The sequence below is a fragment of the Salvelinus fontinalis genome, chromosome 30 (genome assembly GCF_029448725.1).
Source record: "Salvelinus fontinalis isolate EN_2023a chromosome 30, ASM2944872v1, whole genome shotgun sequence".
NCBI lineage: Eukaryota > Metazoa > Chordata > Actinopteri > Salmoniformes > Salmonidae > Salvelinus > Salvelinus fontinalis.
In genome coordinates, this window is record NC_074694.1 from 25,494,953 (window position 1) to 25,511,262 (window position 16,310).

The window sequence follows — 16,310 nt, forward strand, 5'->3', positions numbered from 1 at the left end:
TAAGGGTGCTCTCGAGCGGCTAGATGTTCTTTACCATTCGTCCATCAGATTTTCCACCAATGCACCTTATAGGACACACCACTGCACTCTATAATCCTCTGTAAGCTGGTCATCTTTGTATACCTGTTGCAAGACCCACTGGTTGATGCTTATTTATAAAACCCTCTTAGGCCTCACTCCCCTCTGAGATATCTACTGCAGCCCTCATCCTTCACATACAACACCCATTCTGCCAGTCACATTCTGTTAAAGGTCCCCAAAACACACACATCCCTGGGTCACTCCTCTTTTCAGTTCACTGCAGCTAGTGACTGGAACGAGCTGCAACAAACACTCAAACTGGACAGTTTTATCTCAATCTCTTCATTCAAAGACTCAATCAAGGACACTCTAACTGACAGTTGTGGCTGCTTTGTGTGATCTATTATTGTCTCTACCTTCTTGCCCTTTGTGCTGTTGTCTCTGCCCAATAATGTTTGTACCATGTTTTGTGCTGCTACCATGTTGTGTTTCTACCATGTTGTTGTAATGTTGTGTTGCTACCATGCTGTGTTGGCATGTGTTGCTGCCTTGCTATGTTGTTATCTTAGGTCTCTCTTTATTTAGTGTTGTGTTGTCTCTCTTGTCGTGATGTTTGTTTTGTCCCCGCCTTTTGCCTTTTGGTAGGCCGTCATTGTAAATAAGAACTGACTTGCCTAGTTAAATAAAGGTTAAATATATATATTTTAAAATGCTTAATTTAAAGTTATTAATGTAACTTTAGTTGTTCTACGTTGGGCTATATGTTTTGATTTGTAATACATTGTAAGGCTGCATGATGCAACTCTAATGATGATTTGAAAAAAGTCACTTAAAAGGCATTTTTTGTGTGGGCTGTACACACTCCAATAGTCTCTCAATCACAATTTGACAAGCACTTGATAATGCCTCGAATTTCACGGCAGCATCCCCTTTCTGGCCGTACTGCACCCTAAAAGAATCCATGCATTTTGCAGCCCGGATTGCTGTGTTGGGGCCTTCTCCCTGAGTGTGCTGCGCAATCCGAAGCACCTCTCACTCACATGGTTCTCATCACGTGATTGGGCCTTTCTCACAGGCTACAAGTGAAGACAGACATATTGGGACGCAACTGCGCGCAATTCCGAGGTGCATATTTAAGATATTGGAAGAACTGTCCACATTTACTTTCATCAGCCATCAAGATAAATAGGCCTAACAAACAGCGAAAGCACTAATCTATGTCAATCTATTATTTCCCCCATAGTACAAAAGTTGACCGCTTCTATTCTTTGCGAGAAATAAATATTCCAAAATAGTCTGGAACAGTTGTGGGATGTGATAGATCCCAAATGAATACAACCACTAGCATCATCAAAAACTTTTTTATGCAATGTGGCTGACACAACAGATCAGAACGTTTAACTTAAAATGCTGATAAACTATTAGGCTATTTCTTCACATTATAAGCACAGCAATGCACACATGGTAGTAGGCTATAACCGCAAATGTTCCATTAGCGGAAAAAAACATGATCAAAAGTGACCGCAAATGCAATTATGCATGTAATGCTTTTATTATAAAGGTGCATTTTTATGGTGAAAATGATCTTCCCCAAAATTGAAACTCACGTGTTCTCTAGCGGGTACTTATAGGCAGAAAGGTCAGGGGGTTCTAGTGTTAAATGGGATTTTTAACTAATAACCATTTGCTCGCTACAACCTGCAATGTTCTAATACAGTGAATCTACACCACCAGATCAGTGAGCATGAAAGAGATATTCAACAGGCTTATTGGCAAAAACGCATTTCTGAATTTTGCTAAAATCTTCCCAGAAACCAGTAAATAATTGTACAATTATCCTCAGTCAGGGGGAGTTTATATACAGTGGGGAGAACAAGTATTTGATACACTGACGATTTTGCAGGTTTTCCTACTTACAAAGCATGTAGAGGTCTGTAATTTTGATCATAGGTACACTTCAACTGTGAGAGACGGAATCTAAAACAAAAATCATGGAGCATGGAGTCCCAGACCGAGGGTGATTGACCGTCATCTTGAACTTCTTCCATTTTCTAAAAATTGCGCCAACAGTTGTTGCCTTCTCACCAAGCTGCTTGCCTATTGTCATGTAGCCCATCCCAGCCTTGTGCAGGTCTACAATTTGATCCCTGATGTCGTTACACTGCTCTCTGGTCTTGGCCATTGTGGAGAGGTTGGAGTCTGTTTGATTGAGTGTGTGGACAGGTGTCTTTTATACAGGTAACGAGTTCAAACAGGTGCAGTTAATACAGGTAATGAGTGGAGAACAGGAGGGCTTCTTAAAGAAAAACTAACAGGTCTGTGAGAGACGGAATTCTTACTGGTTGGTAGGTGATCAAATACTTATGTCATGCAATAAAATGCAAATGAATTACTTAAAAATCATACAATGTGATTTTCTGGATTTTTGTTTTAGATTCCGTCTCTCACAGTTGAAGTGTACCTATGATAAAAATTACAGACCTCTACATGCTTTGTAAGTAGGAAAACCTGCAAAATCGTCAGTGTGTCAAATACTTGTTCTCCCCATTGTATATCACCACCAATGTAAAACTAGCAGTGCTCGCAGACACTTGACATAGAGTATACAAGAGGATTTGAACTTGCAACCTATTGGTCAGGAGTGAGTCGATGTTTCTGCAGTGCCACCTTGTTCATACTTGTTGCTTGGAACATACAGTACCAGTCAAAGTTTCGACATGTTTACTCATTCAAGGTTCTTTCTACATTTGTACTATTTTCTACATTGTAGAATAATAGTGAAGACTTCAAAACTATGAAATAACACAAGTAGTAACCAAAAAATACATAAACAAATCAAAATACAGTATATTTTATATTTTAGGAAGTTTCATCATAGCACTTAATGGTTTTTGCGACTGCACTTGAAGAAACTTTCAAAGTTCTTGAAATGTTCCTTATTGACTGACCTTCATGTCTTAAAGTAATGATGGATGTCGTTTATCTTTGCTTATTTGAGCTGTTCTTGCCATAATATGGACTTGGTCTTTTACCAAATATGGATATCTTCTGTATACCAACCCTACCTTGTCACAACACAACCGATTGGCTCAAATGCATTATGAAGGAAAAACATTCCATAAATTAACTTTTAACAAGGCACACCTGTTAATTCAAATGAATTCCAGGTGACTACCTCATGAAGCTGGTTGAGAGAATGCCAAGAGTGTGCAAAGCTGTCACCAAGGCAAAGGGTGGCTACTTTGAAGAATCTCAAATATAAAATATATTTAGATTTCTTTAACACTATTTTTGTTACCACATGATTCAATATGTTATTTAATAGTTTTCGTGTCTTTACTATTATTCTACAATGTAAAAAATAGTAAGAAAAAAACCCTGGAATGAGTAGGTATGTCCAAACGTGACTGGTACTGTATATTAACACACTCTCAAAACATATGGGTATGGTTAGGGTACAATGGGGTACAAAAAGGTCAAAGGCACACTTCACAGCTACACATATAAACTCACAAGGTACAGTTCAGTACCTTGTAGGTATGGGAGATTTTTGTACCCAATATTTTGAATATAAGGTACAATCATCACTGCTTTAAAATATAGGTGGGGGAAATGTACCGGTTGGATTTCAGTAGCATACTTGGTGATGTGGTTAAATATATGTGTATTTGTGCCAACCATTAGTGGAAGTGTTGGAGCAGTTTAATAACCACCCCTTTTTCAATTTTCGCCAAAAATGACATACACAAATTTAACTGCCTGTAACTCAGGACTGGAAGCAAGGATATGCATATTCTTGATACCATTTGAAAGGAAATACTTTGACGTTTGTGGAAATGTTAAATTAATGTACGAGAATATAACACATTAGATCTGGTAAAAGATAATAAAAATAAAAAAACGTGCATTTAAATGTTTTTTTTTTACCATCTTTGAAATGCAAGAGAAAGGCCATAATGTATTATTCCAGCCCAGGTGCAATTTAGATTTTGGCCACTAAATGTTGTATCAAGTCTGCCCGAATGTGCCTAATTGGTTTATTAATACATTTTAAATGTCATAACTGTGCACTCTTCTCAAACAATAGCTTGGTATTATTTCACTGTAATTGCTACTGTGAATTGGACACTGCAGTAAAGAGGCACACTTATGTAAAAGTGATATTTCAGTTTTTTATTTTCAATAAATTTGCAAAAATGTCTAAAAACCTGTTTTTGCTTTGTCATTATGGGGTATTGTGTGTAAAAAAAGAAATCTTATTTACATAAGTATTCAGATTATTTCCTACAAGACCCGAAATTCAGCTCAGGTGCATCCTGTTTCCATTGATCATCCTTGAGATGTTTCTACAACTTGATTGGAGTACACATCTGGTAAATTCAATTAATTAAACATGATGTGGAAAAGCACACACCTGTCTATATAAGGTCCCACAATTGACAGTGCACGTCAGAGCAAAAACCAAGCCATGAGGTCGAAGGAATTGTCCATAGAACTCCGAGACAGGATTGTGTCGAGGCACATATCTGAGAAAGGGTAGGAAAAACATTTCTGCAGCATTGATGGTCCCCAAGAACACAGTGGCCTCCATCATTCCTAAATGGAAGAAGTTTGGAACCACCAAGACTCTTCCTAGAGCTGGCCACCCGGCCAAACTGAGCAATAGGGGGAGAAGGGCCTTGGTCAGGGATGTGACCAGGAATCCAATAGTCCCTCTGTCAGAGCTCCAGAGTTCCTCTGTGGAGATGGAAGAACCTTCCAGAAGGACAACCATCTCTGCAGCACTCCATCAATCAGGCCTTTATGGTAGAGTGGCCAGATGGAAGCCACTTCTCAGTAAAAGGCACATGACAACCCTCTTGGAGTTTGCCAAAAGGCACCTAAAAAACTCTCAGACCACGAGAAACAAGATTGAACTCTTTGGCCTGAATGCCAAGCGTCACATCTGGAGGAAACCTGGCACCATCCCTACGGTGAAGCATGGTGGTGGCAGCATCCTGCTGTGGGGTTATTTTTCAGCGGCAAGGACTGGTAGACTAGTCAGGATCGAGGGAAAGATGAAGGAGCAAAGTACAGAGAGATCCTTCATGAACACCTGCTTCAGAGCGCCCAGGACCTCAGACTGGGGCGAAGCTTCACCTTCCAACAGGAAAATGACTCTAAGCACAGAGCCAAGATAACGCAGGAGTGGCTTTGGGACAAGTCTCTGAATGTCCTTGAGTGTCTCAGCCAGAGCCCGGACTTCAATCCGATCGGTCATCTCAGGAGAGACCTGAAAATAGCTGTGCAGCTATGCTCCCTATCCAACCTGACAGATCTTCAGAGGATCTGCAGAGAAGAATGGAAGAAACTCCCCAAATACAGGTGTACCATGCTTGTAGCGTCATACCCAAGAAGACTCGAGGCTGTAAAAGCTGCCAAAGGTGCTTTAACAAAGTACTAAGTAAAAGGTCTGAAAAAAGTTTTTGCTTTGTCATTATGGGATATTGTGTGTAGATCGATGAGGGAAAAAAATGATTTAATAAATTTTTGAATAAGGCTGTAACATAACAAAATGTGGAAAAGGTCAAGGGGTCTGAATACTTTCGAATGCACTATATACAAAAGCATGTGGACACCCCTTAAAATTTGTGGATTTGGCTATTTCAGCCACACCTTTTGCTGACAGGTATATAAAATGGAGCCATGCAATCTCCATAGACAAATATTGGCAGTAGAATGGCCTTACTGAAGAGCTCATTGACTTTCAACGTGCACCGCCATAGGATGCCATCTTTTCAACAAGTCAGTTAGTCAAATTTCTGCCCTGCTAGAGCTGCCCCGGTCAACTGTAGGTGCTGTTATTGTGAAGTGAAAACGTCTAGGAGCAACAATGACTCAGCCGTGAAGTGGTAGGCCACACAAGCGTATAGCGAGAAAAAAAATTCTGCAACACTCTCTACCGAGTTCCAAACTGCCTCTGGAAGCAACGTCAGCACAATAACTGTTCGTCGGGAGCTTCATGAAAAGGGTTTTCATGGCCGAGCAGCTGCACAGAAGCCTAAGATCATCATACGTAATGCCAAGCGTCGGCTGGAGTGCTGTAAAGCTCGCCACCATTGGATTCTGGAGCAGTGGAAACGCGTTCTCTTAAGTGATGAATCACACTTTACCATCTGGCAGTCTGATGGATGAATCTGGGTTTGGAGGATGCCAGGAGAACGCTACTTGCCCCAATGCGTAGTGCCAACTGTAAAGTTTGGTGGAGGAGGAATAATGGTCTGGGGATGTTTTTCATGGTTCGGGCTAAGCCCCTTAGTTCCAGTGAAGGGAAATCGTAACGCTACAGCATACAATGACATTCCAGACAATTCTGTGCTTCCAACTTTTTGGCAACAGTTTTGGGAAGGCTCTTTCCTGTTTCAGTATGACACAAAGCGTGGTCCATAGAGAAATTATTTGTCGAGATCAGTGTGGAAGAACTTGACTGAACTGCACAGAGCCCTGACCTCAAACCCAACAAACACCTTTGGGATAAATTTGAATGCTGACTGCGAGCCAGGCCTAATCTCCCTCAACATTAGTTCCTGACCTCACGAATGCTCTTGTGGCTGAATGGAGGCAAGTCCCCCCAGTAATGTTCCAACATCTAGTGGAAAGCCTTCCCAGAAGAGTGGCAGCTGTTATAGTAGCAAAGGGAAGACCAACACCATATCAATTGCCATGATTTTGGAATGAGATGTCTGACGAGCAGGTGTCCACATACATTTGGCATGTGTAGTGTATGTCAAATATGTATGTTGAAAACACTGTATTTTAAAAGCACTGTATGTTTATCATAAAGACTTATTTTTGTTTGCAGGACAAATGTGAAAATCCACATTTGAAACTGAAATATCCTCAAGTCCTCCAAAAACACATGGTTCACATGTGATCTTTCCATGCCACAGTCAGAGCCGGTGACAGGTGGGACTGATGACGTTACAGTGTGGCAAGGGTACGGCAGGTTGGTGACCCTCTCATAGTCCACTCACAAGCACACACATCCCCAGTAAATACACTATGCATGGAATGGCATTTAAAAAGCCTCAGTGAATGAATCTCTTAATACTAGAGCACTCCGTGACCAGGCACACTGTTCAACTCCACACACTCAAACATGCACACACTCTCTGACTAACCCTAATAAAGACAGAAAGAGAGAAAGACAGAGAGAGAGGGGCAGAGAGAGAGAGAGAGGCAGAGAGAGAGAGAGAGGCAGAGAGAGAGAGAGAGGCAGAGAGAGAGAGAGAGGCAGAGAGAGAGAGAGAGAGAGAGAGAGAGAGAGAGAGAGAGAGAGAGAGAGAGAGAGAGAGAGAGACAGAGAGAGAGCGAGATAGAGAGAGAGAGAGAGAGAGAGAGAGAGAGAGAGAGAGAGAGAGAGAGAGAGAGAGAGAGAGAGAGAGAGAGAGCGAGAGAGAGAGAGAGAGAGCGAGATAGAGAGAGAGAGAGATATGAGTGTCAAGTTATTGTGTCTGGGAGAGGTAAGAATGTTGAGGGGAAATAATGGATGTTTTCAGTTATACAAAAGGTGTAATGATTTCGCACTGAAAAAGATGTCGCATCAAGCGTAGTTCATCTTTAAATGTTTGTATTCTTTTCACCGAATCAGGGATAGCGGAACAGAATAGCGCACTGTTATGGAACAGAATCCATTAGTATTGTACTGTGGAGACACTCAGTTGCTCGGGATGCTAGTTGTGCTACCCAGCTCTCTACTCTACACAGCAATCCAACTATTCAGCCAAACTATTCACAGTCAAACTTTGTTCTTGTTTGCTCAAGGAAAAGAAGCAAATGCTACCTCTGTACCCAAGCCAAAACGTGTGCTGTCTGTGGCGTTTTATACTGAAAAGGAGTCTTGCTCTCACTATGTAGCAATGCAGATGATTCAATTTGCTCAGGACAAGATGCCACTGCCATCGCAACACAATGTGTGAGCACTGATGAGTTGTTCAGCTTGTGTTTGCGTCTGTATTGAGCGCTGTGTACACCTGTAGACTCCTTCTCTAAGATGTGTAGCGATTCTCAAGCTGCTCCAGCTCTTTGCACTGACACTAATATAACAGGAGTGCCATGAGGGAAGACAATATAGCAATATAGAGAATATTAGCCCCCCGGCTTGAAATGTCTATATATTTTCCCTGCCCACCATATTTCTGTGTTGCTGTGTCACCTGGTTTGGATAGGACATTGCAAGCAGACGAAGAGGGATATGTTAAGCTTATGAAGCACTATAGCAATAGTAAAACACTATAGAGTATGTGTCCAGGGCCCACCATTTAGGGAATATGGTGTCGTTTGGGACAAATCCCTGGTCTATTCCCCTTACTGTTGTTCCAAGTTACAGCAGTGAAGTTCCCGACTCTAATACAACACTCACATGTCCACACCCCTCCTTCTTACGCCTGCTATTTAGTTAGCGAGCCCAGCTTGTCCCCTACCCCTCTAGACAAGGAATATTATTGGATTGAACTCATGTTAATTTGTTCGGAGCTGGCATGAAATTGTTTCTGTTAATGAAAAATATACACGCTCGGTGGCGGTGGCAGGGCCAGGGCCGAGGCACGAAGAAGATTACTGGTTTTAAGTCAGAGGAGGAGAAGATGAGGCGAGGAGAGGGCCTGACAAGAGTAGAGCGGAGAGGGGCTTAGAGAGGCTGTTAAGGCAGCGTGTCTGTATGTGAATTCACTGCTTCTCTCTGATAGCTAAAGTGGAGGGGAGTTAAAAGGCAAGGCCAGATGTGCTCTTTACAGCTCCATACATACACTCCTCTTCCTCTTCCTCCACCTCCTCCTCCTCCCTCCATTGCTCTGATGTCTTTTATTCTCTCCAGCTTTCAAACTCTCTCTCTCTCTCTCTCTCTCTCTCTCTCTCACCCTTTATCTCTCTTTCAACACACACACACACATGGAAACACACAAGTATTCACGCAAGCACGCAAACAGAAATGCATGTGTCATGTGCGTGCGAACACGCAAGCACACACACACACACTTCGATATCGATCAGTGGCCTGAGGACAGAAGGTTGCGTGTCCTGGTGTCTGTGTGTGAGTCTTTAAAACAGTGTTGATCACCAGAGACCTTGCATAACCTCATTACCATAAGGCTGGCGTTGACCTTCCCACTGCCCATCTCCCCTTACCTGTCACTGGGGAGGACATTGTGAGGGATGGGGGGCTACTACAAACACATGGACACATGCACGGACACACACTCAATCACACACTCAAACATCCGATAACACACACACACAAACAAACTCACACACACTAAATCACCCAGTCAATCACCCAATAACATACACACATTCACCTAATAACACAGACACACTCAATCACCCAATAACACACACACACACTCAATCACCCAATAACACATACACACTCAGTCACCCAATAACACACACACACTCAATCACCCAATAACACACACACACACACATACTCAATCACCCAATAACACACAAACACTCAGTCACCCAATAACACACACACACTCAATCACCCAATAACACACACACACACACACACACATACTCAATCACCCAATAACACACAAACATTCAATCACCCAATAACACAGACACACTCAATCACCCAATAACACACACACACACTCAATCACCCAATAACACATACACACTCAATCACCCAATAACACACACACACTCAATCACCCAATAACACACACACACACACTCAATCACCCAATAACACACACACACACTCAATCATCCAATAACACACACACTCAATCACCCAATAACACATACACACTCAGTCACCCAATAACACACACACACTCAATCACCCAATAACACACACACACACATACTCAATCACCCAATAACACACAAACACTCAATCACCCAATAACACACACACACTCAATCACCCAATAACACACACACACACTCAATCACCCAATAACACATACACACTCAGTCACCCAATAACACACACACAGTCAATCACCCAATAACACACACACACATACTGAATTACCCAATAACACACACACACACACACACACACACACACACACACACACACACACACACACACACACAATAACACACACACACACTCAATCACACACACACACACACACCCAATAACACACACACACACTCAATCACACACACACACACACACACACACACACACACACACACACACACACACACACACACACACACACACACACACACACACACACACACACACACACACACACACACACACACACACACACACTCAATCACCCAATAACACACACACACACACACACACTCAATCGCCCAATAACACACACACACACTCAATCACCCAATAACACATACACACTCAATCACCCAATCACACACACACACTCAATCACCCAATAACACACACACACTCAATCACTCACACACTCAATCACCCAATAACACAGACAGACAATAGCCTGTCAAGTAATTAGGAGCATTGGTCCCGCTAAGATGTGAGCCATTATGTTTTCCATCTGTGTATTGGTCCTGATGCCCTGACTGTTACTGCTGTGTTCTCTCTGTCCGTGTTTTTATCTCCCTGAGGCATTGTAGGAGCAGCAAGCAGCTCCATCAACACTAGACCTTTGTTCACCTCAGTCCAGTGTGCGGTGTAACAGGCGTATATATGTCAGCTCACCGTCTCAACGTTCCATTTACACCTCCGACAGAGCACACCACTTCTAGAGATAAGACCAGAGCTTGCCGCATGATTAAGATCTCCCAGTTGACATTAAAGAGTCTCTCTCTCTCTCTCTCTCTCTTTCTCTCTTTCTCTCTCTCTTTCTTTCTCTCTCTCTCTCTCTCTCTCTCTCTCTCTCTCTCTCTCTCTCTCTCCTCTCTCTCTCTCTCTCTCTCTCTCTCTCTCTCTTCTCTCTCTCTCTCTCTCTCTCTCTCTCTCTCTCTCTCTCTCTCTCTCTCTCTCTCTCTCTCTCTCTCTCTCTCTCTTTCTCTCTCTCTCTCTCTCGATCTATAGGGGTATATAAAGTATACAGTGGCAGTACTCACCTGTACTCCAATGAGAAGCGTGTGAGCTCAGTGCCATTGTGGATCCATTTGAACTCCAGGGGCCAGCTCCCCTCCGCCATACATGTCAACACCAGCCTGTTACGCTCCAGGTGCAACTGGCTCCGCACCGGCTCCGTCTTAAAGTAGGGCGGCACGTCATCTGGAGGGAGGCAGGGGTTCACATATTATAAACTGTGTGGTTCAGACTGTATACCACGGGTATGACAACAAAAAACTTTTTTTTACTGTTCTAATTACGTTGGTAACCAGTTTATAATAGCAATAAGGCACCTCTGGAGTTTGTGGTATATGGCCAATATACCACACCTTCTCGAGCATTCTTGCTTAATTATACAGCAAATTTATGTATGGGGATACACCTTCAGTTTCATTGTGTGATAGCAGAGATATGCTTGTGTGTCACCCAAGATAATCTGGACATGTTCCACTGCTCTCGCTCTCTGATCTGACTAGTAAGAGTGGGCTGCAGCCTGCCCTGCAGTAGCAGAGACACATGACAGATGGGGATTCATGAGTGGAGAGGAGCTAAGATATGTGGATTGGAGATATGGGTTCTCTGTGTGTCTGAACGGTTAAGCATGACATACTGTATCGCTTTCCCCAGCCCAAACAGGGTTAGATTGAAGACGAAAAAGAAGGGAAATTCTTTCCCCAGCCCAAACAGGGTTAGATAGAAGACGAAAAAGAAGGGAAATTCTTTCCCCAGCCCACACAGGGTTAGATAGAAGACGAAAAAGAAGGGAAATTCTTTCCCCAGCCCAAACAGGGTTAGATAGAAGATGAAAAAGAAGGGAAATTCTTTCCCCAGCCCACACAGGGTTAGATAGAAGACGAAAAAGAAGGGAAATTCTTTCCCCAGCCCACACAGGGTTAGATAGAAGATGAAAAAGAAGGGAAATTCTTTCCCCAGCCCACACAGGGTTAGATAGAAGACGAAAAAGAAGGGAAATTCTTTCCCCAGCCCACACAGGGTTAGATAGAAGACGAAAAAGACAAAGGAATTGTTTTCCCCAGCCCAAACAGGGTTAGAAAGAAGACAAAAAAGACAGGGAAATGCGTGAAATTCCTTCATCATTCTCTCCGTGCCTCTCCATTTCGCTCTGTCTCTTTTCTCTCTCTGTGTTTGTGAACATGTAGAAGCACAGAGTGAAGAGTACAGAGCACTGAGGATAGATCAGAATAGACGATGCAACACAGACACATACACACACACACAAACATACACACACAGTCTTGTATTACTAACCTTGTGGGGACACACAATTCAGTCAATTCGAACACACACACACACACACACCTCCATCAAACCAGCTCCAAATTCACCTCACTGTCATACTCCCTGGTGGATGTGAAAGCTCACTCTTGATAGATGGTACTACAATTAACCCCTCGTGCCTGATGATGATTGTAAATATAGACCAATTTAATTGGATGGTTGGATAATCTAATTTTCAAATTAGCTAATAATCAAGAATTGAAATTAAACTGTCAAAATGATCTATTGGCTTGGTTTTTGCACTGCTATTTTGGCTCCACCAATCCAACAGAGGTAGGGTAAGTAAAACAGATAAAAGATAGGGGGAAAGATGGAGAAAAACCAAAGAAAAGCCTTAAAAGAAAGAAAGAGATGGATTCAGTCTATAAACAGAGGTAGCCAAGAAGAGAAGACAATTGGTAGGCAGTATGATGGAGTGAGGGATAAAAGGAAGAGAAAGCCAGGAGGTGAATGATGTACATGAGTAAGACTGAAAGGGAAAAAGAGAAATGTAGAGGATAGGAGGGTTATGGCTTGTATAGATTGATGGTTTCACAGCCTCCTTAGTGTGGGTTAATGCTAATGTTATGTGTGGTGGAGAATAGGAGGGAAGTTTATGAAAATGAGGGAGATTGAGGCGTGCAAGGGATTTTATTAGACGGCCGAGACTAATTGTTCCCTAGTGATCTGGGCTGTGCTTTTATCTGTGATAGAGAGATAAAGAGAGGGGGAGTGAGGGAAAGAGATGAGGGCAGGGGGGTGGGGGTAAGAGAGAGACAGGAAGACAGGAGAGGAGTAGAGCACATAGTGGGGACCAGCCACATAACACATTGAACACTGATGGGTATCACATGTCTCCTCTGTGCTCTCTCGTTAGACAACCAAGAGACTGGTCTGATTTACAGGGACTAATGGTAGGCCTGAAGAGTCAACACAGGTTTTACTGGACCACTGAGGACATGTAGGGGACATGTGGGGACATATAGGTGCATGTAGGGGACATGTGGGGACATGTAGGCGTATGTAGAGACATGTACTGAAGAGAGGCATTTTTTTATTTTCCATTATTTAACTGGTCAGTTAAGAACAAATTCTTATTTTCAATGACGGCCTAGGAACAATGTGTTCCTGCCTTGTTCAGGAGCAGAACGACAGATATTGTACCTTGTCAGCTCGGGGATTCAATCTTGAAACCTTTCGGTTACTAGTCCAACGCTCTAACCACTAGGCTACGCTGCCGCCCCGATTTGGGAACCTTCAGCCTGTGAGAACGTGTGGTTGTTCAGTATCCAACGGCTCTTGTATGGATGTTATGGATGGAATACTGATTCACAATGTACTGTAACTTCTTTCTATGGAGGGAATGAATTAATGGAGTAAGCCACTGTTCAAGAGGTAGGAAAAACAGAGAGATACAATGGGGAAGGGGAAGAATGCCAGGGGCTGTATATTCCATGTCAGTTCCCATGAATACAAACACTCCCATCAACCCCACACACACACACACACACACACACACACACACACACACACACACACACACACACACACACACACACACACACACACACACCACACCACACCACACCACACCACACCACACCACACACACACACAGACGCGTGCAAGCCAACCCCCCCAGTCAAAGTTTTACGTCTGCACACACTACAAAGCAATGTAGTGTTTGATGAGGGTGGCTGTATTGTAGCTCATCTGCATACACCAGATCTAATGGGTCCCTAGTAGGTTTGCAAAATTCCTGGATCTTTTAATAAATCCCTGGTTTTCCAGAAATCCTGGTTGGAGGATTCTGGATTTCCTGCTTATTCCCTCCTAACTCCGGGAATCTTCCAACAGGGATTTCGGGAAAACGAGGGAATTTATTGAAAGTTCCAAGGAATTTTGACCCTACATTTACAAAGAGAGGTCGTCTCAAAGCCAGCGGGTGTATGTGTGTTCCTCGCTGTGTGTGTGCGTGTGTGTGTGTGGTGTGTGTTAAATTACTGAGCAGTCAATTAAAGCTACTCTTTCATTAATGAGAACACTGCCAGGTGTAAATTGTTGCCCTAGGGTTAACATCCATAATAGAATAGATTCTCTCATTTCCAAAATAAGACCTAGTAAGTTTTCATTCCTCTCACCTTTCTCTCTCCTTAATATGTGCTTCTTCACAAGTGTTGGAGTGCTAATTAAACTGTCTGAAGTTGGAAAGCAATAGTAGACACACACGCGCGCGCACACACACGCGCGCGCGCACGCACGCACGCACGCACGCACGCACGCACGCACACCACACACACACACACACACACACACACACACACACACACACACACACACACACACACACACACACACACACACACACACACACACATTGCATTGCATTGCATTGCAATGTAGGTTCCATTCTATGAGATTACATTGGGGCATATTCTAACACAAAGTATAATGGGAGGAGAGTCACACCAGTGAGTAGCTAGTCTACAGTAAGACCCATCCATCCACCTGGGCCTCCTTACTCCTTGTCCGGTTCCCAGCAGGTCTCCAGTGGCTGCCAGTAACAGACAGCTTCTCTCTGTCTCAGCTCATTCCCAAGAGCACAGCACAGGTCCCAGGTCCCAGGTGCCAGGTCCCAGTTAGCTAGGCTACATACATATTTCATCTAGCCCCTGGGTACTAAACACACACACAGTGGGCAGAGCACACAGAGCGTGTGTGTGGGTGTGTGTGGTGAGGATGTCTGTCAGTGGAAGGTCTGCTCTGCTGGTGGTCTGGCTGGGCCGTTAAGCACTCCCACTGGGTGTGAGATCTGTTCTGGAGCATGTGGTTATTTAGCACAATGGCCTGGCCCTGTCTGTGTGCGGGGTGTGCCAATCTGTTCCAGGGCCTGTCATTATTTAGCCCAGTGGCCTGGCCCTGTCTGTGTGCGGGGTGTGCCAATCTGTTCCAGGGCCTGTCATTATTTAGCCCAGTGGCCTGGCCCTGTCTGTGTGCGGGGTGTGCCAATCTGTTCCAGGGCCTGTCATTATTTAGCCCAGTGGCCTGGCCCTGTCTGTGTGCGGGGTGTGCCAATCTGTTCCAGGGCCTGTCATTATTTAGCCCAGTGGCCTGGCCCTGTCTGTGTGCGGGGTGTGCCAATCTGTTCCAGGGCCTGTCATTATTTAGTCCAGTGGCCTGGCCCTGTCTGAGTGCGTGCTGGTGACCGCCACTATCTGTCCCACTGAGACACTCATAGCCAGGCCACAGCTCCCTACAGCCAAGCAGGCCCTCCTTCTTCCTAAACACTGCAAACACACAAACACACACATTTACACACTAACACACGGTGATCATCCACTGCCCAGACACACGCAAAGACACACAGACACAAAGAACCACACACACACCACAGTGCACACTCAGATCCACTTTGGCCTGGCTCCAGCTTACAGGCCTATTTCTTCTTTGGCACGGTCAGATCAGCTCTCCATAGCTCTTTATAGAACTACATTTCCCATGAGGCAGTGGGGCTGGCCAATAATCCCTCCTCCCTTCTGTTGGTCCTACAAAGCCCCATGGTACACATCAGTTCAGCTGTCCATTCACTACAGCTTGCCAGTCCCAGAGCCCCCAAATCCCAGGAGTGAGTAGGATACTGGGTCAGAGTGGGGGTGTGGGGTTTGGGGTTTGGGAGACACCAAGGCTCCCTAGTGACCAGACAAACCAACAACACACAACCAACATACCAAGGCTATTTCTCAATGTGCCTTTACTCTATTCCTTGCTTCCTCTCTCCTCGCCTCCTTCTCAAACAGAGTATGAGATCCAAGGTCCCTCCCCCCAGACCTTCTCATTTGATGCATTTTGAGAGGGAGGCCATGAGAAAGGACACAAGGAATTGAGAAAGAGCCCAATGCCTCAAATGTTTTTTTCCCCTTGCAACCTTCACCATCTCTGATGCTAAGATGCCCAG

At 44.0% G+C, this 16,310-nt stretch overlaps 1 protein-coding gene across 10 annotated transcripts in view; it reads right to left on the bottom strand.

Annotated features, from left to right (window-relative positions):
* sdk2b (sidekick cell adhesion molecule 2b) overlaps positions 1-16,310 on the bottom strand; it is a 506,291-nt gene that overhangs the window by 142,960 nt on the left and 347,021 nt on the right. For all 10 annotated transcript variants that reach the window (XM_055890147.1, XM_055890151.1, XM_055890145.1 and 7 more), the window contains exon 2: positions 11,080-11,239. In XM_055890147.1, coding sequence (XP_055746122.1) covers positions 11,080-11,239 — 160 coding nt within the window. The remainder of the gene's footprint in view (positions 1-11,079; positions 11,240-16,310) is intronic.